The 27,311-nt window shown below is 41.5% G+C and overlaps 3 protein-coding genes across 11 annotated transcripts in view; 2 read left to right on the plus strand and 1 right to left on the minus strand.

Moving 5' to 3' along the window:
* The window catches only part of ANKRD27 (ankyrin repeat domain 27), a 44,149-nt gene extending 26,236 nt beyond the window's left edge, over positions 1-17,913 (minus strand). For 2 of the 9 annotated variants that reach the window (XM_014942288.1, XM_014942290.1), the window contains exons 1-12: positions 17,812-17,912; positions 8,692-8,822; positions 7,401-7,511; positions 6,139-6,295; positions 4,476-4,630; positions 4,100-4,159; positions 3,953-4,006; positions 3,800-3,865; positions 3,645-3,721; positions 3,165-3,286; positions 2,181-2,259; positions 1,173-1,305 (exon numbers count right to left, since the gene is read on the minus strand). In XM_014942288.1, the coding sequence (XP_014797774.1) occupies positions 1,173-1,305; positions 2,181-2,259; positions 3,165-3,286; positions 3,645-3,721; positions 3,800-3,865; positions 3,953-4,006; positions 4,100-4,159; positions 4,476-4,630; positions 6,139-6,295; positions 7,401-7,511; positions 8,692-8,793 (1,116 nt within the window). In that variant the 5' untranslated portion in view covers positions 8,794-8,822; positions 17,812-17,912. Of the gene's footprint in view, positions 1-1,172; positions 1,306-2,180; positions 2,260-3,164; positions 3,287-3,644; positions 3,722-3,799; positions 3,866-3,952; positions 4,160-4,475; positions 4,631-6,138; positions 6,296-7,400; positions 7,512-8,691; positions 8,823-9,404; positions 9,493-17,729; positions 17,745-17,811 lie in introns of those variants that run through there. The other 7 variants (XM_014942283.1, XM_014942286.1, XM_014942285.1 and 4 more) reach the window with 7 other exon arrangements.
* A 65-nt stretch (positions 17,914-17,978) lies between these two features.
* RGS9BP (regulator of G-protein signaling 9 binding protein) lies at positions 17,979-22,347 on the plus strand. Its single transcript, XM_014942293.1, has one exon. The coding sequence runs from the start codon at positions 18,343-18,345 to the stop codon at positions 19,054-19,056; it is 714 nt and encodes a 237-aa protein (XP_014797779.1). The 5' UTR covers positions 17,979-18,342; the 3' UTR covers positions 19,057-22,347.
* Positions 22,348-26,815: 4,468 nt separating this feature from the next.
* NUDT19 (nudix hydrolase 19) overlaps positions 26,816-27,311 on the plus strand; it is a 4,637-nt gene continuing 4,141 nt past the window's right edge. The window contains exon 1 of the mRNA XM_014942131.1: positions 26,816-27,071. Within this exon, the coding sequence (XP_014797617.1) occupies positions 26,816-27,071 (256 nt within the window). The remainder of the gene's footprint in view (positions 27,072-27,311) is intronic.

Genomic DNA, 27,311 nt, shown 5'->3' on the forward strand with positions numbered 1-27,311 from the left:
TATTTTTTAAATATAATTCAATACAGCATTACAGGCAAGAGATCACAGTCTCTTTACACAAAATGAAAGTGCTTTTTGGTTTTTTTGGAGTGTACAAAACAAAGCTATGCACGAGAGGTTTGTGAAAAGATCCCAGAAAAGAACAAAACCAGAAATAAAAGGCTAAAATGCCACTTTAACAGTTTCTTCTTTAAGATTGTGCCCCAGGTTGTCCCATCCCAAGCCCTGCACACTGAACCATTATTCTGGCTCCTGCAATTTGATTCCAGTGCTTTGCAGTTGGGCAGACCAAGACACCTTGAATTCACTCTGGTTCCAAGTTCACTCATTTTCATTTCCATATTAGATCAGGGAAACCTAATTTTGCAACAGTAGAAAGTTTTACGGGAGCAGTAAGACCAGATTCCTTTACTAAATAAGCTACAAAGTTCTTAAATCATAGAAGTTTCTATAGTCACATCAGTATCACCCTTGATTGGCCTGCAGGGATTTGACCTGATTGACAGATCTAGTTGTCCCGTAGGAAATAACTCATGCATCCACATACTCCCTGCCTCTGCTAGGTTAGAGATCCTGAGAGCCAAATTTGACCTTCAAACTCTGCTTTATCATAGTCCTGCACTCCCATTAACCTGTCAATTTGGGGCAACATAGTAGTATGCACTGCAAAGACATTGAATTTTGAAGTATGACACTTTACTTGAATAATTTTGTTACACAGCAATCTCCACTCTGCTAGCATAGCTAAGCTTTTTTTAAGTTATTAAAGAAAAATCTGTTTCAGCTATGTGTACTCTCAAGTACTGCATTGCTTTCACAACTATGACAAACACAAGAGTACAAACATGAGATACTAAACTTAACTGGAGACTCAGCTGTTGGAAATAGTGCTGTCGCTTTTCCTCTATTCACATGAAGAGACAGACTTGACATTTAATACTTCCTCAAGCAGTATACAATGAACAACAAGTATTGATACAGGATTAGGAGTTCATTGTAATCATTTAGACCATTTTACCACCTCCTTTAGGTATAGTTAATTTAACTTATTTCTTTGAGTGCAAAAAAGGAACTCTTAGGTTTGTCTCCTCTGACTGGAGTTACTCCCACAGTGGTACACAGTCTTACAAGCTTATCAAATACACATTTGACCGACTTTAAGAGCAGCTTACTGTTGATCTGTCAGAGAGGTTGCCTTGCCGTATGTATTCTATTGCAGCCTCAATTGAGGTTAGACAGTATCCCAGTTCATCCTTCACTGAGCTGCAAAGCCTGAAGTTCTTTATGTAGCTCAAGTTGGCCATCCTGAAATAGAAAGGTAAAGCCATGAACCATTAAAAAATAAGACAACACTAGCATGATGTATCTTAATACTGCAACTCATCTTAGGCAATCCAGGCAGACAATAAGTTAAGAAAAAGCTTCTAGAAAGACTGTTGGGCTAGCAATAGTGTGGCTGCTCTGAGCTTTGCAGGAGGATCAGAGCTCTACTTATCTTAACTGCTCAAAGAAAAATTAATTGGATATAAGGAATATGAAGGGCACAATAAGGGCAGCAGTGGGATATCATTTCACACATTTCAAACATTAACATTTCAAGCACCATAAGCACTAGTGTAAAGCGATAGCTACAAATTAAATGAAGAGTGCTAATTCTGAGATATGGGATTCACCAACACTAAAATTTAGTTCAAGTACAGGTGGAAGCTTTAGATATGCTTCTACTGATAGTGAGGAGAGAGAAACACAATGGCATAGGCTAGCAGCAAGCTATTAAGTATTCAAATCCAGTGTCTCTATGTGAAAAAAAAAATAATCAAACATCTAGAAGCTGCATAAGGTTTCACGGCTCCGAACACAGATGAGGAAGCACCAGTCCTGTGAAGGCTGTTATTAACATGCAGTTTTGGTACAGAGATGACCTCTCCTTATAACCTTTTTCTAGGCTGGGAATCAAAACAGCAAAGACACAGCACTTGAATTCCTGAGATATCCTTAATTTGGCCACATCTGTAACACACCTTTGCTCTTTTTCCATTAAAAATAGTTTTCTGCATTAGGATCGGCCCCTCTTAACTTTCAGTAAGTTATTACTCCATGTTCAGAAACATTTGCCCCTACAGTGGTATTACATAAAAGATAGTATGATGGTGCTCTGTATAGCCAAAATAGTTACATACCAGTTTGGGATTTCTGTTTTTACAAGTAAATACAGTAAGACAGAGAGAAGATCATCTGCACACATGGTTTCCATATTAACTAAAAAAAAAATTTACAACTGATGTTAGTCATGTCACGGTTCAAATCAAGACCCACACCTATAAATGGAGTTCTGCCTCCTACGACTAAGGGCCAGCTCAACCAATAGAGAATGTATTGATTAACCAAGGCAGCCCTTCAAATGTTCTCAGCTTCCCAGAATATAGTTTGCACTGTGCAAATTGCAGTATTTAACTACCATCCCCTCCTTCCTACACAGAAAGAGCCAGAACACTAGCTCAAGGTGTCCGAAATTCTTGAGGGCAGACACTACCCCCTACATTAATACATTTTTCCATAACCCGGGAGTCTTCCTGAAGAAAGGAAGAGAAGGAGTAGGGAAATCATAAATTCACTGTACTACTCCATTTGCTGAGTGGAAGCGTGTTCCCTCTTCAGGATAGATTAAATAAACACCAGGTCCATGCTTTCCTATCACAGAATCATCTCTGTAATCCATGGTAGCACTTTGAATGCAGCATATAGAAGCATATAGAAGGTTTGGTTTTCCTCCAACGCTGCACTCTGCCAAAGATGCATCTCAAGATTATCAAGGAGCATGGATAAACAGACAAGAATGATCTAGCAGTGACCCTCAGTGTTTAAAATGGATCACACTCAACTCTTCTGCATAAGAAAATGTCCCAGCGCATGCAAGCTCTCCACATGCTCCAGCTGAAACAGATAAAAGCTAACCACGTACCCCACCTCATCCCATAAGAAACTGCTGAAATGCCTATCTTGCCTCCACTTTGCTTTGTTTAGCAACCTGCAAGGCAGACCCCGGTCTAATTGTGTTTAATCCTCAAGTGCTATTCAAACAGCTGTTTATACGCCAAAGTACTTTGTGTGTACTGGTTAAGAAAAGAGTTTAAAATTAAGGTATTAATACACTAGTTACTGACCTCTTTGGCTAGGAGATTGCATAATAATTTGTACCACTTTCCGTAGACAAAGTAGCTTCTGTTGAGGGGAAGTACATTTGTTCAACTGACCCAGTTCTCGTTTTGCACGTGGGATATTAAAACTACAAAATAATTTGAAAGAAATGGTTAGCATACAGAGTTTCTGAGCAGGCTGTCCAAACCCCAAGTTTTCACTTATTCAGATCTGAAGTGAAGTATGGCAATAAAATATTTCCATCTCTACTTGAAGTACACTCACACTTCCATACCCTGTAGATGGAGAGGGAAGCATAAGAATACAAAAGCAATGGAGACAGTCAATGCACAGACTGCCCTAAAATGACACTTGCAAAACGTTACTCTTCTATCTCAAAGGAACAGAGTGGAAGAAAAACTTTCTACTGGCTGAGGGATGACACTTTTGGCTGATCTGAGACCTACTTAAAACAGAATCTCAGTGACTCCTCAAAGCTCTCTCACCTGAACTCAGGCTTCACCCCAATGTCTTTTTGCTGCAGGTCCTGAAGGCTCCTCGTGATTTTGTTAAAAGTGGCATCCTAATCAATAGAAAGGCAACAGTTATTAAAAATGTATGAGATTAATGTAACTAATCTTTAGCAATCAAACAACCTCACCTCACTTGCCTCAATAGTCCCCACATATTTAAAAACTAGATCGTAAATAGCATGGTGGATATACATCTGTAGAAATAAAACACAGTACTTTAGGCATGAAAGGGAAAGTTAAAAATAGCTTGCTGATTAATTTCCTTCATTTCATATGCTTACTTCAACTGCTTGTTTAATCAGATTCATCTGCTCTTCTTGCTTTGCAAGCACCTTCTAGAAAAGGAAAGCCGTACAAATAGTAAGAGAAAGTTAGATAGTTTATTGCTTCAGTACCACGATGTACTACATATTTAGTGCAGTGTTTACCAAGTGCGAATCTCTCAAAAGATGCTGGAGGCATTTGGTATAAAGTCCATTGACGGAATCCTGGGGGGTGGGGGAGAAGAAAAGAAAAAAGTATTCAGATTAATCTGACGTGGACCAACAAAGCATGAACAAGCAAAGAAAGGAAGTCTTCCCTGCCTTAGAAGTCTGCACTGTGGTAAATTTTTTAGCCAGAAAAATTGCCTTTACCTAATAGTTAAGATGCGCTAATTCACAATTAAGAAATTTACTTTCTCCCTTCCCACTTTCCTCAGTTCCAGACCACTCTGACATAGAAAAGCTCAAGAAGACAAAGATATCCAAAGCTGTGAAGTGAACTACATTCAGTAAGTTAAACATCAAGAAGCAAGATACTGACTATGTAGTGACGGAGGCTTTTCCTTTCATGTTCTTTAAATGTTCTATAGAAAGATCCTATGTATTTATCAAATCTCTCACAGTGCCTTCCCAAGAATTCTCTAACATCTTCAATATTTTTAAGAGAATAGCAGTTTGATGAAGCTGCAGATTCACCTAAAATGAAAGCCAAGAATTAACACATAGTTTTAATATGCATGCATGGTAAAGTACTTTCTGTCCCTACATAGACAGCCAACTTGTGCGCAATGAAACAGTAAGTTACTATATCTTTAAAGGTATTGCCTTTAATTAAAAGAATTTAATGCATCTCATTTAGAGTAGACTCTCTTGCCCTTAATGTCAAGTATGTATTTGGAATAGCTAAAACTGATTTCACATGCTTTTTTACCGTCTGGTAATTTATTGCCACATACACAACTCATAATCTGAGTGCAAGTCAAGCTTGAAAGTGGAAGAAAAGCATTTTACAGTACTGACTGAATGCCCATGCAGAAAGTCAGTGAACTCTGAGCGAGCAGAGCAAAAATCCCATCATGAAATTTTACATAACCTAATCTTTATTTAGACATGTTTTCTCTGAATGGGAGAACAAAGTTACTTGATGTAAACATTAAACCAGATCTGCTTTCCTTCTGAATAAGACAAGCCAGTCCCTCACTTAGAATTCATACAGCTTTTCCAGAAATTTCCAAAAATAGGCAAGTCTTTCATTTGCAAAGGCAGCCAACTAATAACAGGCTTAGATAGCATTCATTTCAAATAACTTCTGAAATTACAAATTAATTCACTTCTGAAAGACTGCTCTACAACTACACTAAGTCATGGCCAAAAAAAGGAATATCGCAAGAATAATTTTTTTAGATTTAGATTAATATTTACAGAATTTAAGCCTATATGTGTGCCAGCTATTATCTTTTTTTAGAACAACTTCCCATACTTCCCTCAGTACTATTTTCACACTACCCTAGCATTACTTCACTTTGTCATCATTTGTTTCAAATAGATATTCTTAAATATTTACGAAGACGAGATATTTTCATTTTAGAAAAACACGTATGTTTTAAGAAGCTTCTGTTTCTTTTAATTATTAAACACAGATTGTTACACAAATTCACAAGGAATTCCTGCTACATTCACAGTTTTAACAGTAGCCTGGAAGTAGTGTTCCAGCCTTATCAAGAGCACTTCCAGTACTAGGACAAAAATTAACACATTCAACCTAATGAGACCACCACCAGAAGAGTTGCTACATAACTACGCTATACAATCTTTAACCACTGATGAATCAATCATGAGAAAATTTAACTCTCCAGTTTTTTGTGCATCCACCTTGCATCATCACAACACATTTAAGGCTAAATCCCTCTTTAAGCAGTCAGCGCTAAACTTAGCATTGCTAAAATAATCATACCAGATAAGTATTCCACAGATGGGTTTCAGTGCTAAGACTGAGGCATGGACTCTACAGAACTACGTTTTCCTGGCAGCATCTTAATATTTCTCTGCAGAAGCGTACCAAGATCTGCCCCAGCAAGCTAATAAATTACAAGACCTTTCAACCAAGTCAATGCTTTTCAGAACAGAGGAAATATATTTAGCACATCAAACAAAATTTGCTCACCATGCCAACAAGACCATCAAGTTAACACTTCAATACATACTTGAGTTTTCTGTTTTTTCCAATGGATGAGCTATGCACAATATACTAAAGCTTTCTTCTTTTTCATTGTAAAATGTTTCCTCAAAAAGAACAGGTACTGATAGATGATAATTAAAACCAGTTCCTAAAATGATAAGGTTTCCTTGTATGATGATCTCCTGAAAAAAAATGAAAACCAGATCCAAGTGTAAAACTCCACCAGAAGAGAGTTACTCTTTGGATTCTGCATTGCATAGTTATGCTTCCAGGGAAAGAAAAGCTTCTTACAAGACAAGAAAGCCCTAAAGAGATTTCATATTCTTGTGCTACGTAGACTCTGAAACAGACTCCTTCAGTCTACAATGGCTAGCTGAACCCTCCTTATACCTACTTTCTTTACATGTCTACTACCAGGGGAGGTTTCAGACAATCTCCAAGGTCTAAGTGATTATTTGCAGATTTTAGAGCACTTTCAGTAGAAGGGTAGTTGTAAAACAACTTAAAACTGGGGCCTAAGTCCAGCTTCAGAAAAAGCTCTACACATCTCATCTACATTTCCCCTGCTCAGCTTAATCTTCTCAAGCAGCTCCAGCGAGGACATCTGCAGCAGACCTAGGTGATCTATCTGGACAACAAAGATGCATCTAACTAGATGACAGCTTGCAAATGGGTACAAGATCTCAGACTGCACTGCTCAATCATTAGTGAAAATAGAATAGAATCATAGAAAAACATCAAACAGAAAACGTGTGACCCCATGCAGCATTAGCACCAGCCATCATGACTTGCTGCTACATTAGGGCAGTTTCTACTCTACTTACTGAATTAACACACCAGGCCTCAGGTACAACTCAATACCATCATAATTTTGTCCTAAACCTTGGTGAACTTGCACCTGCATGCAATATAGGCAGGCCATTATTTGCCTGAAAGCTAGAGAGACAGTTCTCAACTTAGTGACAAAGGCCCTCTGCCACACAACAAAATTCCTAACAGATAAATCAACAAAGTTGCTTCAACAAAATACTAAGCTAAAATCAGAGGCAGTGTTACCACGTGAACAGGACAGCTGTTCTTGCATACATGCCAAAATACAGCTTCTGCTAGAAAGCAGTATCTCCCTAAGAACCTTGGCTTCAACGGGTAACATACCGCTGTTACTGCTTAGCTCCGACTCCTCACTATGGCTCCAGTAACCATTAGTTCACACTATCAGTCCTCAACTGCACCAATTCATTTACTGGAGTGTCTCCAAGCTACATTCAGATATGAAAACAGAAATACCTTTCCATTTAAGGTCTGAAAGTTTTCCTCAAGTGGCTTCAGAACATAAGATTCAAACTGGCAGGTAGAAAGGCTGTTGCTTGAAAGGCTTCCTTTGCATGGAACTAACACCTATAAAAGATCATGCTTTAGAGAGAAGTGCCATGTATCACCAATACACACCAATAGCTTCTGCCCTTTAGAGGCAAGCAACTGAATCTGGCTTATAAACATTTACTAGCAAATGTATAGCAACTACAGGTGCTTTTGTTTAAATAAACAGAAAGGAAAGGCCATTGATAGACACAGCCTGGTGATTAACCTAGAAGTTTCATTTAGAGACTTATCTGAAAAAAGGATGAGAGATCCAGCCAAAGCAAGCAATACTAACAGAAGGACAGTAAATCTTATTTAAGTTACTTGGCATCAGTCAGCTGAATAACTTAAAGTTAGGCAGCTAGTAAAGTCAGGTATATTTTCAAACTAAAATGAAAATCCATCAGATAGAAGGAAAACAATCCAAGGTAAGAAACATCCTGGGTTTACTGTACATCAGATAGGCAGTTTGAGACAAATTCTTAATTAGCAAGTAACATATTATGAATACAACAAACACTGTATATGTGCTGAAAAGAAATGCATCTCGTTGTCAAAGAAGAGATAAGCATGAAGCAAGTGGTTCTTTCCGTACTCAGCTTTCAGAAATGGCATCAGAATACAGACAGAACTGGTGAACAGATTTTGGCATTTCAACTGATCATGTACCATCTTAAGTAACACACAACTCAAAGAACCTTGTCAAATTTAAGGGTTAATTTTATAATCAGGTAACAATAAAACCTGAGTTTAAGGGAGTCTCCACACACTTAATTTTGGATGAAGACTAATTGCAGAATACCCAGACCAGAAGTTGTAAGGACTGGAGTTTTGATTCCACCTCAGTTTAACAGCTTTATTTTGCTATGTAGAACACTGTCAGAAATGAGAGATTGACCGTCTGCTAGGAATTTCCAAAGTTCAATCCCATTTTAAGTTACAAGGGGGAGAATACATAACTCCAGTTCATAACAAAGAAAATAAACTTCCTGTGAAGTTTAGCAACACCACCAACTTTGATCTTTTACTATCATACAATATATCAAGAGGTCCATATTAATAAATAATAAGCAACTTAAATTAAAAGTTGCTCTGGTTCACTTCCAAGTTTTGTAGGCTTGCACTAATCTTTATGTGTGTCATAGCAGGCATATGATTTAAATACATATAGCCACTATTTAATAAGCAGCTTTTAAATGTACCTCTTTATACTTACAATACCATGGAGTTCTGCAACTTTGCTGCACAGATCAGGACGCCGCTTCTGAATGGCCAAATAAAAGGGATTTTTCAAGATATCTTCATCATACATAGCCATATGGACTTCAGATATTCCAAGGATATTTTCTAAAATACATACAGAGAATAGTTAATGCATCATACACAGTACCTGTTTAAGCATAATATTTGGGTATGCTTAGGGGGTTTGATTTCTCTCGTCTAAAAGGCAAAAGCAGTTTCAGGTCTTGAAATAAGCAGCCAATGAATGCTTGACTAGTAAGAAGGTAACTACAGCTACTCAGAAGTTATTCAGGGATATTACTTTCTATGAGTATAAATTTCCATTTACATAGTTATCCTCATAGTGACTCCTTCAGCCTTCCAGGTATTAGGAGCCTAACAATGCATGATATGTTTGGACAAAACATAGTAGAGGAGGACAGAAGTTAAGAACTGTATTATTATTGCTTTGATATACAAGCTAACCCATACTGCTAGGATCTAAAACAAGCCAACAGACAGAAACAAACAGCTTCTTTACAGCAGGTTCTACCATACCACAGGACACTGATGCATTCGCATTCCTGACTGACACCCAGAGAGTAACAGGAACCCATGTGTAAGGCAATCCTCAACTTTCCAGGGAAAGTTACAGGGAAGAGGTTCACCAAGGAGATACATATTTCCATGTCAAAATTAAAGACTCACTGTGAAATGCATTGTTTGTAGTAATCTCTACTCCCAGGTAAAAGCCTCAGTGGTCTGCGGTCAGGCTGATACATAACATTTGGTGAAACTGTGTGCAAAAAAAAGTGACTGGAGACTTAAAACCCAACCTGTTGGCACTGGAAAAGCTATCACTAGGTGTGTCACAGAGAAAGGACAATCTCTAGAGACAGTAGACCCTCTAGCGCTTGCTTCCTCAATTGCAATTCTCAATAAAAAGCTATGACACATCTTAGGCACAAGGACAGGAAAAACTCTAATAGGTCCCATCTGGAATAATTTCAGAATTATTTTACTCAGAAGAATCAAGATTAACAGGTTTACAAGTGCTTAATTAACTAGTCTGTTCTATGTCTTTTCCCCTCATCCACCTTTCCTTTGGAATCAACAGAAGCTGCATGATTTGCTTGTGCAATTTCAACTATACGTCCTATGGAAGGGTGAGAAGAGCAGAACATTAACTTGAGCAAGCCACCTTTACACAGTCAGTATTGCCCTGCTTTCTTAAATGTAGAATTACACCTAGCATATTATTTGCTCCATGTAAGCTTCTTATGCTTTTTCTGCAGCCCTTGTAAAATCTTACTACCTAATGACCTACTGGTACTAAAAAAGCCTTTCTCTCTAGATCATGGAAGAGCCACAAAACCGTTGTATGGCAGCTTAATAGAGTAGAAAAACATACACCCAACTTCGAGAGATTTTCAGACAGCCTTTCAGTTTCAGCTACACTGCTAAGTGATCTGCAGTCTATTAGCTCATCTAGAGTCTGGCCCCTCCTTATAACTGAGTACAAGGAGAGGTCTCCTACTAAGCTAAACACAAACACAACGGGGCTAAAGCTGCAAGCCATTTCCACTATAAACTTATCACCAGTTACAGCTTGGACAACATCAACCAGAACCGCTGAAGTTTGGCAGTGGCAGATAATTGCCTCAAGCAGAGTTTTCCTGTGAAGTTCCAGATAAAATGGTTCCTCCACTTTCAAAACATACAACAAAACTTAGAGCTTCTATGAAAGAATAATAATTCAGCAGGCCCAAAACATTGTTGCATGGAACACAGATCTGGTTTGCTTACACAAAGGGAAAAGAAGATGTTTGGCCATCACCACCTTCAAAACACTAGCCAAGGTCAGCAGTTACAAGACTTCAAACCTCAAAGCACAGCTTTGCACAAGCTCTGTTCTACCACGGCACCTTGGAAAACAGGACGATCATCAGTGATCCCACAGCTGGTGATGGCTACAAACACTTCCTGGCAGGCAGCTGCATTCCACCTTCAAGTTGCGGGCTTCCATGGCTAGCAGTGAGGGAAGGAGAAGAGGCCATGCCAGCTCAGTGGCAGGTCTGCTGCTGGAACACAGAAACCTCAACACGGAGTCGCAGAACATCAGGGCTAAGACAGACCTTAAGCAAGACTAGTTAGCTACAAAAAATAAAATCCTGCCTGCTGAACAGCTGGCCAGGCCACAATTCCAAACAAGATCTTAAATGACTGCACCTTCCAAGTCCAATCAGTGACAATGTATTAAATATAATAAGTCAAGCACCAAATAGGGCATATGTACACGCATGTAGCCTGAAAAACAGTATGCCACATCAAGACCTATTCTGGAGTCCTACATCTTTTTGGGGTCTCCACTTCAGAGGGGATGAACTGACTGGAGAAGGACCTGAAGTGAGAAAGCCCTGGAAGCATGATCCAAAACATTAAAAGCACTGATGTTGTTTATGCTGAAGAAACTGCATGAAACAGGTAATTTTTTTCCCCTAGATGTATCGAACTCTCAGTGAAGGGCATTTTTTTTCCACACCAGTAGGAGAGATAGGCCTTAGCTAAAGAAAACAGACTCACATTACAGATCAAGAACACCCTTCAAAAGAGAAGATAAACACACGTTTCAGATTGCTCACAAAGCTATCATGTCTCATATTGTAAATCTTTAAGAACATGTTGGACAAACCTCTGCTAGAGGTGGTAATGGACATAGTGAGGCAAGGAGGCTAGATTACATGGTCTCTCAAGGCACTTTCCAAACCAAGCTTTTATGAATGTAGTTGGCCCATTGAGGCATCTTCATCTGCCTTTTAATGTGGTGAATTCATTGTCAGTATTGGGCCAAGCAGTAGATGAGACTGCTGTGACCCTCCCCAAGGCAGTGATGGTGAAGATACCAGTAGGCCATGTACTGTCAGGGGAAGAGCACTGAAAAAAAACCCAAAGCAACTAGGGTACTTCAAGAATCACTTCAGTTGACAGATCATCACAGGAAAAGCTTGAAATTATCATCTTCAGTTCCTGGTTCATGAGTTACACACCACAAATAACTAGTTTTAAAACACTCAGTGGCAGCCACACAGATTCTTTTACTACAGAACTACTGACAGGGTTGAACGATGCCTGAGAGCTCCACCAAGAAGTGGTAAGAAACCGCATTCAGACATTGAATTCTGCCACTTTAGCTACTGTAATGCAACTAATACGCCATCAACATCCTGTACCCCAATAAGGAAGCTAAAACTTCTAGTTCATACGGGCATTTGTCAGCCACCTTGAGCAGAAGCAGCTTGTGAACTCTGAACTGCTCACCACACAGATGTTCCTACACAGCAGGAAACAACCACCATCAGCCAAATGAGTACTGTTTTGAAAATGGCAGTCCTAAACTTCCTTCCCTTTTCTCTCTGCCTTACCCCTGCATCTGCTTAGTGCTACATTAGGGGATAGCCATCACAGCGGATTACAACATGGGTATGAAAAAGAAAGGGTGGAGTTACTATATTCACTTGGACCTTCTTCACCTATCCACAGCATTCTAGAGAGACAGAAGTGTGGAGCTAAGCCACCGACAATTTAAGTAACTGCAGGAAAATAAAGGCCTTTATACTAAATTTAAAGAGACTCAGTCTATAGAATCAAGAGAGTACATTAAAGCTTCTCCAAATTTTGGTTCAGGCATTTTAGAGATAAAGTCCACCCCAAAGTTAAATGCATCTGAAAATACTGGCTAATGCATTGCTGTAATTCCAGGAATGCATTAGAATACACCATTGAGAGTTTGTTGGCAGAACACAACATCCAACTTCAACCTAATTTAAATTGGGGGGTGGCACCAGGGGGGATACAGGCTTACTCTTCTAGTTTAACCTTGGACAGCTTTAGATTTACTAAGAAAGTAGGACATGTACAAAGCCTTACATACATTACCAGAACTATTGGATGCTTAACTGAAAGCCCACTAAAAATTATCATAAGCCATGTTCACTATGAAGTTTATTAAGTTCTACCATGTTGAGCTGCAAAGCAATAGACAAGTACTAATTTGTATCACAGGTTTGAATAGAATCACTAAAGTGTGTGGCTTCATGCCTGTAACGACAGAAATAGCTCAAATCGCTGGAAGAACAGAAGCTAGCTGATCAGAGACTCTAATAAGCATTATGTTACTGCTTTAAAAAAAAAAAAGAAAGCATGATCATAATATAGAAAGGATTTGGCTGTTTTAAGGTTAACAGCAGAGCGATACTTCTAATGAAACAATTAATGGTACAAGGGATAGCTAAAGTGAAAAACAATTCCATGGAATCTAAGCACATCACTTTTCTCCAAAACACTGGTCATAGGACCTTTGGTACTGAAAACAATGAGTAGTTTATTTTGTCATTGATGGTGTTTGCCTTTAGAGATGGTCAAGTGAGGTACCTTTTACAGACTTGTGAGTTTTCAGTTCCTTTTGAGAAGCATTTTGGAATTAAGACAAAGCCACTGAAGTAGAAGATGTCATTCTATTTGCATTGTCACTTGGCAGTTACACCCTGTCCACATTCAAGTTATACAGGTATTTAACTCAATTCTTAGGCACATCATCCTCAGAATGTCTCCCTATACCCCTATTAAAGACCTAACAAAATATACTGCAGAGAAAACGCCTTTCATAACAGAATTAGAGATTCTGTACAAAAACACTTCATATTTGATGCTGAACAGTATAAGATTCTATGTTTTCACTAAAGCATTTTAATAATACTTTGGCAGAGCAAGAAGAGTAAAACAGCTACTAAAGTTGGTAAAAATTATTAGCCTAGTTCAGTTACTTGAAATCTCTCCAGGAAAGCAAGTCAGGGTATTACATTGAGATGCTCATATGAAGTACATCAGTGCCCTCTCCACAAAAGGAGAATGCCATGTTCTCCAAAATTTTTCAACACCAGATCCATTTGCACATCATGTTCAAGCAACATAAATTCACTGAATTTTACTTCCATAGCAATACTATGAAGTTTCACATGATGACATGAATTTCATCTTAGCTTGCAGACTCTACAACAGTAACAGCTAAGGCTTAGTAAACCAGTATCTAGAATACCACTTGCTGAAAGGCTCAAAATATTGAGACAATCAGAACAAGCAGCAACTTACTACTCAACTACAAGATGTTTAGCTCCAAGTAGCAGACCGACATTTCTGATGAAGTTTGTATGCGTATTTATCATACTAGCAAACTACATAGCTCTGCAGAAAAGGTAAGAGTAAGCAATAGTTCCCCAGTTCAAAATGGCTCCGGTTTCTTTTGTTGTGTTGTGGGTGTTGGCCTTTTTTTTTTACAGAAGTGCTCCCCACCCCCCCCTTTAAGAGCTCCACTGATTAGCAAGAGCAGCTGAAATTATGCATATTTTAAAGCACTTTGCAAGCAAAAAGGAATCTAATAATGGAATTTAACTAGTCTCAGTCTAAATAAAGATGTAGTTGTCACTTCAGCCACTGCTTTACCAGCACTATTACTCTTCATATTTGCCTGACTTCCAGGCAAATGTTACAATCTAGACTTGAGCCCTCAAATGAGCATTCACCTCAAAATTAAAACAAAAGATCCTTTCTCTGTTTCTGAGGACACAAGAAAACTTACTCCCTCCCCAAGGAATGACCACCACCAAGCATCTTATGAAAACCAGCAGAGATGTTCCAGTGCACCTTGCTCACCACGAGGCAGCAAAGGAGGACACAATCTATTCCTGTCCCCACTCCTTTTAGACGCAGCTGCAGCTTGCATTGGCTTTGTGGAAGTATGTCAGAATAATGCCTCTGAATTGTCAGATTACAGAGTAGTGAATTTCCACCAGTCAGCTCAAGATTCCCTAGCAGCCAGGGAAAAACTAATTCTTATGATCCCAGAACATCAGACTGACAACAGGGTCTGCAAAGGAGGGGTCAGCAGCATCCCATCCTCATTTCTTTCAGCATCTCCCCTTCAGACAGACATTTCTATTAGTGAAGGGTTACGAGCTGACACAGGCCCTCATGATTTTGATTGTATCTCTGCCCAACACCCCTCCAAGCCCTTTTTAGGCACAACAGCTCTGTCTCTCCTACCACCACTCACACCTCTCTCAAGCACACCACCCCCACAGTCCCCCAGCCACAGGACTGTGCTCCACAGATGGGTTTCTCTTGGTTCCTTGTGCAGTTTATCATTGTGGACTCCACCTCATGAACTCTAAAATTTAGGTCATTCTTAAGAAGTATTAAGACGGTTCATCCTTTGTATTTTAAGTTTTTTTGCACCATAGTGCAAATGCTTAGCAGAAAGCAAATTATAGACTAGTTATTGAAGGAAGTTGCACAGTGTTATCAGAGGGAGGAAGGAGGTTGATGTCATGTTTCATTTTCACTGTACCCCATCCTTATTTGCCTTTATTTGTATATCTTACAGCAGCTGCAAGCTTTCCCAGGCCACAGCATTCTCCAGACCAAATTCAATATATAAGCTTACTCCAAAAGCAAGCCCATCAGGCAAGGCTTACTAACCATGTAAACAAAACAGACTTGCATTTACCTAAAACTGCATTTAAAAGGCTGTTAAAATGAGGATATAGCATTTATCAAGTAGTGATGTTCAAGAAGCATCACAGAATACTTTGCAAACATTTTTAAGGGTACTGGAATATGGTCATTAACATCTATTGCAAGAAAGCCTTTCCACAGAACCAGGAAATAGACAACTCTTCCTACTCATTGTACTGCTTCCTAATTCACTTCTAAGGATTTTTACCCTCCATCCTAACAGTTTTCCCAGGAGAATATTTTAGCTAGTCAGAACCTTGCTTTAAAGTGGTATCAAGATAGGGGTCTGGAGAGTAAGCCTTATGAGGAGCAGCTGAAGGAGCTGGGGTTGTTCAGTCTGGAGGAGGCTGAGGGGAGACCTTATCGCACTCTGTAACTGCCTAAAGCAGGGGGTGTAGAGAGGTGGGGGTTGGTCTCGTCTCCCAAGTCACAGGATATAGGACAAGGGGAAATGACCTCAAGTTGCACCAGGGGAGGTTTAGATTGGATATTAGGAAACATTTCTTCACCGAAAGGGTTATCAAGCCTTGAAATGGGCTGCCCAGGAAAGCGGTTGAGGCACCATCCCTGGAGATGTTCAAAAGACAGGTAGACATGGTCCTCAAGAATATGGTTTAGTAATTTTTATTTCCTATTTCTTATTTATTTTTTTGTCAGAGTTAGGTTTATGGTTGGACTAGATGATCTTTAAGGTCCCTTCCAACCTAGACAATTCTATGATTCTAAGATTTGGATTTTCAGAACATCATGCCTGCTTGACAAACTGCAACTGAATTTTACGAGTTTTCACAATCTACCTGAATTGGCTAACTGCATGCAGCTGAACTTAATTTAGAACTAATCTAAATAACAGCCTCTTTCTTCCCACATGACACACCTAAAGATGTATTTAGGCACTGTATGATGCTGATTAAACCTTCAGGTTTAAACAGTCACACATTCCCCAAACAACACCCTCCTCCCTCTCCTTTCCAGCTACTACCAGAGAAGCAGATTCAAAATTCTGGTGTGCCACAACGAACAGTGATAGGTGGCAGGCCTTGAGCAGAGCACCTACACTCACACAAATATGCATAATTTAGTTAGCAATAAGCTTAACACTTAAGTCACACAGGGCTCCAGATTCAAACCCAGAGCTAATCCTTTTTCCACCTGACAATGATTAAGCAATTATAAGACTTCACTTACAATCAGGCCAAAATCATCCTGTTTCTTTACTCCTACAGGGAAACAGGCATTACTGATTTGTTGCTTCTAGGTTAACAACACACAAATTGGTAGCCAGCTATTCAGTTTGCTCGTTAGTAACTTGGCCATCTAGATAAGTTAAAAGGCAGTTTCTTCTGCAGGTGGCAACCTGCAGCAGAGCTACATATGGCTTAGCATTGGAACCCAAAAAAAAGTCAGTGGAGACCAAGTTAACAAGATCCAGAAGAATGAACACAGTCTAGACAATCCTCCTCAGGCTTGGCCCAGCACCAAAGCCAGCCTGTCCGGACTCCGCTCCCCACAGCAGGTCACCCTGCTCCCAGCACTCTCCACACCATTGGGTGCATGGTAAGCATCTCACTCCCCCTCCTCATGAGGACATGCCTTCCTATCTTCTACAGGTCACTACAGCACCAGAAAACCACCCAGTCACCTGCAGACATCGGGGCACCCTGTCCTCTATGCAGTAAATAATCAAGGGTACTCTGAAGCGCTGTCCTGCTTGCTACTAACTTTGTTAAATCACTATTTTATATTTATAAATATTTCACTACTTCCCTCTTACGAGGGTTAATCACTGCGACAGCGGTAACACACATAATGGCAAGCACTTTCTGCCCAAACCCGCCCTGGGGGGCACCCTCCACGCGCCGGCGCCACCGCCGCTCCGTTCGCCCCCTCCGCCCCCCGAGCACGGCGCGGTGCCGCCGCTGTCACCGGGCTGGGCTGCAGCACCTTCACGAGGCTCGTCCCGAGGCACTCTCTGCCACCGAGGGGCCGGGACGCTTCCCGCATTCCTGACCTCCGGCTGCCTGACCCGCGCTCGCTCCGGGTGGCACCGGCTCCCCCGGAGCGCCGCGTGCCAGAGAGGGCGGCGAGGCCGGGACTAGCCCCCGCTGCGCCTCCGGTAGCCCCGGCGCCGTGCCGGAGCCTGCTGGGCTGGGCTGAGGCGGCTCCGCACCGCATGACAGGTGTCCCCGGGGCGTAGGAGCGAGGCAGGGGGCAGGTGCCAGCCCGGCGGCGCCCGGATGGGGCGGGAGCGAGCCCGGCCCAGCACCCGCCGCAGGCCGCCCCAGCCCGGTGCAGGCCGCGGCTGGCCGGAGCCCACACCCGGCCCCACCGCGCTGCCCTCTCCCGTCACGGCGGGGCGGGAGGGCACCGCCGGGACCCCCCCGGCGGGACGGCGGGTGCCCGAGCGGGTCCCGCCACCGCGGGGAGCGAGCGGGGAGCGCCCGAGGCGAGAGCGCTACTTACACCGACAACATCGCCTTGCTGCCCGCCGCCCCGGCCCGCCTGCCCCCTGCCCCCCCGCCCCGCGCCTTCAGCCGAGCCCTACCGGGATCCAGGGCGGGCCCGGCGCGGCGGCGGTGCCGCACGAAGCCAATGGCCGGGGAGCGAGCGAGGAGCCGGGCAGCCGCCGCGGGGTCGGGGCCTGGAGAGGCGGAGCCTGTGAGGGCTTATAGGGCCGGGCCGGGCCGAGGCGCTCCCCGCCCGGCGCCGTCCGACTCCGCGGGTGGCCGGCCCGCCGGCGGCGGGCAGAGGCGGCCGGTGACCGGCGCTCGGCCTCAGGAGCTTTACCCTTAGCCTATTTTAATTTTGTATTTAATTTTCCCCCCGGGTGTTTGGCACTTTTCAAGAGGCGGCGCCCGCTGGCTGGGAGCCCTGGCTGCCGTCCGGCGCGGCGCGGAGCGGGCCGCCCCTGCTCCCCGGCGGGGAGCGATGCTGCCGGCCCCCCGGGGCTCTCCGCCGCCCGCCTGCGCTCCCGGGGGCGCCTGAGCCGCCGGCGGGGGCGCGAATGGAGGCCGAAAGAGCCGCCTGCCATGTGCGGGGATAGCGGGTGGCCCGGCGGCGGGGCGGCGGCGGGACCATGGTGAAGGAGGAGTGCAAGGCGCTGCTGGACGCCCTCAACAAGGTGACCGCCTGCTACCGGCACATGGTGCTGACCATCGGCGGCACCTCGGACTCCCAGAACCTGCGGGAGGAGCTCAAGAAGACCCGGCAGAAGGCCCAGGAGCTGGCCGTAGCCAACAGGAACAAGCTTACCACCGTCCTGAAGGACAAAACCGTGAGTAAGGAAGATAAAGCCGAGTTCGAGAGGCTATGGGTGATTTTCTCCACGTGCCTAGAGATCCTGGAGATCGACATGAGGAGAGCCCTGGAGCTGGGCCACGAGTTCCCGCTAAACGTCCCCAAAAAGCACCTGATCCAGACAGGGATGAGCGGGGGAACCTCTGGGGTGGCCGCCAGGGCCATGAGCGTCCAGAACATGAAATATGAGGCTGAGCACAATATTGACGTGGTGGATTTGAAAGACCTCGAGAACGAAATCAACCAGGTAGGAGAGATGATGTACGAGATGGAAATGAAGGTCAGTGTCCCCCAGTGGACAGTGGAGGCTAAGCAGGACCCAGGGGCTGAACTCAAATCCACCATCAGCGTGGGCGCTTCTTCCATCGGCATGATCTCTGTGGAGGAGAATAAATCCTTCTGCGATATCAGCAAGGTCCTGGCTGGGATTATTTTCTCCGCGGTGCTCATTATTGCCATTGTTCTGGCCGTGTGCGTGGTAAAACTCTCTTAGGGTGGTACAGGCTGTGACAAGAGGGACCCCCTCCAGCCCATCCTCAGAGTGCTTCATGCCCTGCACCTTTTTTTTCAGGACGGGTCACTTGGATGAGCTGAGAATTTAAACCTAGCGCTTGAAAAAACAAAGCAAAACTTTTGCCTCCCAATATCATAAAATACATGGTTTGTTTCTTTTGCTTTCTGAAGAAAAGAGATGCAAATCAGCCTGCAGAATAGGGTGTCTTCACTGGCTGGACTTGTAACAGTTAACTATGAAGTATCAGGGTATTATCACTACTGGCTATAACAGGGATTTGTTTGCTATTAATAGATCACTATTCTCAGAAGCCTGTATTTTTTGTTCTTAAGTAGGCCTTGGTGTTTGCTGCTGGTAGCTGTTTACAGTATTTGAGAGTAAAACAAATTTGGAGGCTAACACGGGTGTTTGACAAAGTGAATAGAATTTTTTTTTTCTTCAAACACACGAAATATTATTTCAGTGGAAGAAAAGAGGAAGGATGAAAACCCCAGTAAAAGAATGTAAACAGCCTCTATTTTAGATAAGTTAATGGTTTTTGGGGGGGTGGGGGGGGTGGAGAGGAGGATGGAGAAAACAAGCAGTGTTTGATTACCAAATACTGTTTGTTGATTTAGACCCCAGTACAGAACCCGGTTGCATGGGTTGGCACAGCATATGTGAATGACTAATCACTTTCCAAATCCAGAGAGAAAAAGGGGAGAGTTGCATATTCAGAAAAATATAGCCTCATTGTTTTCATCCACATCCACGATGTTGTCTTCCCGTGTAGAAAGACTGATTCTTGTCACTGGTTCAGATTTTTCTTTCTGTAGAAGCAGTTTGCACTTCACAATTAACTATGAAAATAAGAGCAATGAATCTACCCACAGCAGGAGTGGTAATTTTTGAAAATAGATTTTGGCACACAAAAATGATGTTGTGTTAAAGCAGACCTTTCTAATAATCCAAAAAGAGATCCCCTGTCCTCTTGACAGGCAGGGATTGATGCCTGTGTATATACAGTCACATTTCTGCAAGCTCATGAATTCTTTGCAGAAATCCAGACAGAACTAAAAATGTATCTCAGTTGTGTCTGATTAATCATTTGGGAGACAGGAAGCTTGCAGGATTGGTCTGATTTGGCACGCTGCGAATTTGGGAGGTGATAAGTAGCATGAAATGCTCCACTGCTTCCCTGTAGCATTGTCACTACTTAAATGTAAAATGTCTGCGGGGACAGACACCAACTTTGCAGAGAAAGCTCTACAATGTTTTGTAAAAGGACCTATGTATTATGGTATTTGCTGTGTAACTTAGGGGAATGTCTCCCACTACTGCGAACACACCCTATCAGTTCAAGAATGCTTGGTACATACTTTATAGCGCTGTAGTTGTGTGAGGCACTCCACAGGCAAACATAGATACCCTGTAATACTGGGGTTTTAATAAGTTACTATTCCTTTACATTGATTATTATGGACACATTATCAAAAAGTAACAATCATTGGATGTGTTTTGTGAAGTTACTGGGCAATAGTCTTCATGCTTGTTAGATAAAATTATGCTCACAGCACTGATAAACAGCTAAAATTTTTGAGTTAAGAACTAAACATACTTTGAAAAACTGCAGCAAACAGCTTATTCTTTAAAACTTAAGAGAACTGAGTTTGGGCAGAAAAAGTGTGTGACAAATTTGAACCTGGTCACTTAAGTGAGAAAAAAAAATTCTGCATGTGAGGAAAAACAGAAAGTGGGGGCCTGAATGAAAGGCTGTAGACTATCGTTAAGTTGAAGGATAACGAGTCCTGCACATTGATCCAATTTAGCTCCATTTTCCTTGGAATTCAGTTACACGAGACGACTCCACATTCCTTTCACTCATTCCATAGGATGTGTTTTATACGTAGTTACTGTAGGTTCGTAGAGATCCCCAGCAGCATTCTAACAAAGGCAGTCCTGTATTTGTCAGTGCTACTGTTTCTGTCCGTCTAGACAAGGTATAATTGCTGTGTGTTTATTTAAATGAAAAGACCTCCTTCACAATCACATTGAGTAAACGTATTTGTGGAAAATACAGCAAAAGCTGCAGGAGAATATACATATTTGGATTGCTACCGCTAGTCACTAAGGATTTGTGGCTATTTTCACTCTTTGCACTCTACTTAGTACACAGGAAAGTGGGTAACAGGCTGGACTCCAAAAACTCCATGTTCCTTCTGAAATGGGACCATTTAACCACATGTTCTGAAAACCCGAGTAACGCAAGTCTGGTTTCTGGTGGATAAGTAAATGGTAACACCTACAGCAATCATTATCTTGTATCTTGGTATGCTGAAGTGGGTGTGCTGTTTATCCAAGGTTAGTTGCATAGAAGAATTTTTAAGAATAGTTAATCTTCAAAAGCAAGCCCCAGTGACTTAGTAAATTGTAAATTTTCAGTCCATTGCATTTATTTTTTTTTTCATTTGGATTTTTGGATACAGGACTCAAAGAATTCATACGAGTAGCCTTTAATGATCTAAGTCTTGCTTCGTTATGAATGTACACACCATTAGTATTTAAAGGACTGGACCTTGGAAAAATAATGCATTTTCAAATCTTAAGATAAAGCTGGCTGCAGATTTACTAGTTTATTCCTAGAAATCTGTATCATCTTATATTTAGGTGATCTAAAATTAATAGATAAGTAGAATTCTAACAGAGGATGACCACCAGCTAAATGGATAACGTTGCTGCCATTCGTCTCCTATGCTTGATATGAGTGTACGCTCATCGTGACAGAGTCCAGGCACGACAGCGCACAAAATCAAAACAAGATGAAACCATCGTTGCCCTAAAGTACTGATGCCTCTTTTAAATTAAGAAATAAAGAGATGTTGTAGATTTGCAGTCTTCATTTTCTTTCCCCGCTGGAATGCAACTGAAAGGAGACCAGAAATGCTATTTTTGTAAGTGGAAAATGGGAAGTCAAACTTCCAAATACGCTGTATTTAAATAGCATGATGAAAAGGCAAATACTCTCATGCTGATGAGTGAATGAGAATGTCATTGTGTTTTCAGTACAAAAGAGGATGGTCATTGCTTAATTTCAGTGTTGTTCTACTTACAGTTCTTTTGTCTTTATTCACAGGATACACATTAAATTTGCTGTATACTAAAATCTTATTCCGTACTTGAATTACACTGGTTTTGCCTGTGCATGGGTGGTATTTTCTACACTTTGAATAATTCAAACTTGTTACAGTCACTATTTATTTAACTTAAAATAAAGTACATTCTTGTAACTTACTGGTTGGCTTGCAGCAGTAATTAAAACAAAACAAAAACTGGAATATTAATACAGCTTGTCAGTAAGCTTTTCTAAACAAAAAGTTCCTATTTCAACCACAGGAATAGAAGTAACATGCTAAGCCCCCTCATTATAGTTTTCTTTACATAAATGCACCCTTCTCAAACTCCCAAAGTTGAATATAATGATACATCTTAATTTCTACTGCAAGGGAATTGGCAGTCTGAGAAATCAAGAAATCTCTGCCTTACGAAACAGGTACAGTAACATTTAGGATAGCAGGGATGACATTGCCTTCAGCACTGCTTGTTCAGTGCTGGTGAGTAAAGTGCAGACCCATTGGCTTGGGCAACTGAAAACGAGAAAGTTTCTTAGACTGGACTCACTATTAGCCCCAAACTTGGCCCCCTTGCAGCCAGCAAACCTTGAATTTGATTTAGCAAAAGACATACACAACCTAAGGAGTGTGAAATTTGGTCCTGTGATATTGATAGCAACAACAATCAACAGTTACATTGAACTACCAGAACTGCATCTGTTAAATGCACCAAATTGTAATTGTATTCCAGGACTTCCAGTCAGTCAGCATAAAACCCATCTACGCTGTTTACAAACGAACACAGAACTATAATTAAAGTGATTCTCCTTATGTTGCAAACAATGTAACATCAAACTCCAGCATTATGAATATGAAATTAGTTTCAAAATTCTTCATGGAAATACAAAAATGTTTTTACATGAATGCAATTATTTAAAAACAGACTAAATGACTGATGTCATTAGCTTTCAGATTAAAAATTAAACACATGCTTATTGTTTGTGGTCTGAAAGGATTGGTTATGGGCTTTCTTTTCATTCTCTTATAAGGTTTGTGTTGTTCACATACGTTTTCCAGAAATACCTTCTACTGAAGTGCTAATGGAACTCCTAGTCAACATATTTACCCTTCACAGATATTCATTATGTAAAAAGTCATTCAGTAAGACCAGTGGATTACAGATCTCTAAGTGCTTTCTCCCAATACGATTATGTAAGTCTGTTAATGCAGGAAGAGATCTGGACAAAATAGTGGTCTACACGTGAGCAGTGTTTGCTACACTAAGCATACAATAAAAGTGGGATTAGAAAATAATGTTTTTCATATAAAATTATCTGCATGTGTTGAGGGTTGGACAAGAAAAGCAGACATGGATGCATGTAGTAAAGATGTCTTCATCTTATGTTAGCAAACTATGCTTTCTGTTAAATATAATAACATGACAACTTTAAACTGTAGCTTCTCTATATGAAAGTAGCAATCTCTATAAGAAGGTAGGATCCTATACCCAGTGGGAAAAAGAATATAAAATATCCCTGAGTGGATCTGCCCATACCTTTTCTAATTAACTCAATGCAGCGCAAGAGTAAAAATACTGTTATTTGCTATTCATTGACAGCAATTTTACAACAGACAACCCTTTTCTCTCTCTGTTTCATGCTGCCAGGGACTTGCCGTTGGCAGAAGGTGGTCCCAGAAGGCTGGATCCCACCATCCATCCTGACAGCCTGCTGATGCAGTACTGTGATGCAGCTGGAAATGTGGTTTAATCGGCTACCACTGATTAAACCTGTGGAAAGAAGAAACATCACGTGGCATTTAACCAGCACAAAGGCTCTTCTGCATCTTCTCATCCAGCAAAGCACAGGCATTTCACGCGGGAAGCAATGTGACTTTGTAGGCAAATACAAATAAAATTACATCTCTGAAAATCTGTCGCCCACAGAGGCTAGTCAGCAAAACCAATTATGTTTATTGCTCAGTTCCAGTAATTTTGTCAGAATATTTACTGTGGTTTTCTTAAGTGTTAGAAATCGACTTCCTGAGCCTCCACAGGGTCAGGTGGTCTCTTTTCATTTGTTTTATTTGGATTGAACTGTATATTTTCTTTTATTTACACTGTATTGCATAACATTATCTATCACATACTTATTAATAACATCTCCACCAAATTGAACAAACTTAAGAAATCCTCAAAAAGCTTGTTCTAATTCAAGTGCACAGAAATGGAAGTCACAATCATAGTACAAATATGTGGTCTGTTATTTTGATCAGTTTTCCATTATGCATTAAAAAAAACACTAAAGTCTATGATCAGTCAAGTCTGTCTCTCGCACACAAATATTCAAAGAAGATAATCAGTTGAACTCATTGATGGTCACAGCATTAAGAAATTACACAGCCTAAGACATGACTTCAAAATTCATGGGGTTTTTGTAAGAATAGTAAACATCAGGTCATACAGCCATGTGCAATTGTCTTGAGAAAAAAAAAATTCAAATGCAAGTCCCTTGCATGATCTGGAAGAATCTATATAAATAGCATAAACCTTGGGGAAAAAACAAGTAAGAGAGGCAGACATGAGAAGACAAAGGAAAATATTTAACTATTTATACCGTATAAAATGACTGTGGAGTACCAGACACATCAAACATGATACTCCCTTAGTAACTTAATCGAATATGCTAATTGCATGTGTAACTTTATATATAAATACACATTTGACGTCTGGGTCCTAGAGGGAGTGGTCTGAATCATTACTCATTACTGCCATCCCTATGCAGTTCGGTGAGAAATTACATGTGTGAAGACTATTAATGTAATTAAAAGCTGCAGAATTAGAACCATAATTTCAGTTTGCATAAGACATGTAATCCATTATGTGTCTGTTGGAACTAGAACATTTCCAGTTGTTAATATGAGCTGTAACCTAGTTTTCTGATCTGCTTTGATTTGTTGGAATACTGTTTTGTATGAAGGTGGCTGTATTTTTATTTTCTTTTAGTCAATCTATATAATGGTGCTACAATCATAAACCTGCATTTCCTAGATTTGACATTTATTCACATTTTAGACACAATACTTAGAAAACTATACAGTAAATAATCTATTGACTTTTTATATTATTTGTTCAGTCTGCCTATTCGTTCATATTATATGAGCTAGAGGATCTGAAAGCTTTAGAATGTCATTTTGAAATAAGCCAGTTTAAGAGGTAGGCATGCTCAGTGAAAACTCTTTAAGTTTTTGATACTTGAGGTTGTAAAAATTTGTTCGATGTAGTAGACGCTACATCTGCATGGGGACAAAGCTTTTACCAGACACATATAAATTAAACTAAGAACTGACTTAGTATAATCATCTCAAACTCAGAGGATAGCATGTAAGCCAAATTCAATTGTGAAATAATGGTGGACTAGTTTTGTATATGTGCTGGTATGACAACTGATTTGAGAATGATGCTGTTCATTATTGGTACATGAATATTTTCTACCTAAAATGCCTTTATGCTGGAAGGATCTGACATAATGGACCTGAAATCTTTCTGATCAGCCATCAAGCTCACTGGACGTTAAATCTTGAAAAAAATCTCAGTAGTTTATTAATATTTCAAAAGTAAAGCAGCTTTTAGGCAAAGCCCATTTCTAACAAGGTTATACACAGTAAAATAGGTGAGCGCAAAAGGCAAACAAATACATAGTGAATGTCATGATTTTAGGTTCAAAATGCCTTCTACCAGGAAACAGGCACATTAGTGAACCTTATGCTTCCACTGCCTAAGATGGCAATCACTGATGAGCAATAATGATTAAACGAGAAAGGAGGCTAGAGTTACAACATGTCCCGATTTGCTTGTCTATTTGGTCACAAGACAGAAAAGGAGAGGGAGGGCAGACTTTTATATTGTCTGGCTGTACTGCAGCTGGTGTTCTGCCCCAGTTTCAGTGCCATCGACTGGCTGCCAACTGCAACCCAGAGCCAGGATGGACTTATGGCCCAGCTTTGTCTGTGCACACCTTCACTGAATTTTTGGTTTTGTCAGTTGACATATTCTGGCATCCCACTGCTTCAATAGCCTCTAAACATCATTTCAGCTACAGTCAGCCACATCTCACAGGCATTAAGTAAATGCTCAAATAAAAAATAAGATGGAGAAGCTGTCAGAGGCATGTGCAGGTGTGTAGGTATTTGCCAAATGGAACCTAGCAAGAGAAGGATTATGAACAGGAGGAGGATTTTCTACGTTACACGCAAATAACATTCTTACAAAATTTCTCAACCCATCATCAGCTTTCTTCTGCTTGATCTCCTTACAAATTTAAAACCAAAAAAACATCAAACCAAAACAATCTATGATTAAATTGAGGAATCAAACCCAAATGTTAAATTAACAAAATGCAGTGTTTCCTAAAGTGAAATGTCTGTTAAAGGACTTTTTCAAGGTTTTGCTATCTGCTTTGACTGTATCTTGCCCCCCCTCAGATAACAAGGTACTTAAAAGCCTTAAAACAGAAGAGCTCTGTAAAAACAATTAACTAAAATTCTACATAGCCCTCCCCTTTGACGTCTACTAGAAGAAATTCAAACATCTTAGAGCATGACACGTTTAATTAAAGACCTAAAATGATTTTTGTTATCAACACGCCTTGATGTGGAATTGCCGTCGGGCCGGCAGCGCTACCGCGGGTACAAACCGGAGTCCTCGGTTCCCGACCCCGCGCCGGTGCCTGGGGTGTAACCGGTCCCTCCAGCAGCGCCGGGCAGGCTCCGGCCTCCAACCTTCATTCAACACCCGCACCTTGGCGCCCGTAAACGCACGCGCCGCTGCGGGGCCTCGGGAAAGGCTCACTACTCCAGAGGTCTGCAAGGAAATCGAGAGCCATCGCCTCGCTCCTCTCCGGGCCCGTAAACCCTCTGCGTTCCCTTAAGCCCTCTCCGGCTGAGGACACTATTACCGGCTCGGGGCCGAGGCAGCGCTGCTCCCGCCCGCCTCCGCCGTCCCTCCGCGGGGCCCGCCGTCCGCCCGCCGGTGCAGTGGCTCCTCCGGGGGCCCAGGCGGCGGTGGCGCCCGGCGGCCCCGCGGCGCGGCACGTCCCCGGCTATCACCGCCCACCGTCCCTGGAGATGAACTCGCGGCTGAGGCAC

The sequence above is a fragment of the Calidris pugnax genome, unplaced genomic scaffold (assembly GCF_001431845.1).
Source record: "Calidris pugnax isolate Ruff unplaced genomic scaffold, ASM143184v1 scaffold28, whole genome shotgun sequence".
Classification (NCBI taxonomy): domain Eukaryota; kingdom Metazoa; phylum Chordata; class Aves; order Charadriiformes; family Scolopacidae; genus Calidris; species Calidris pugnax.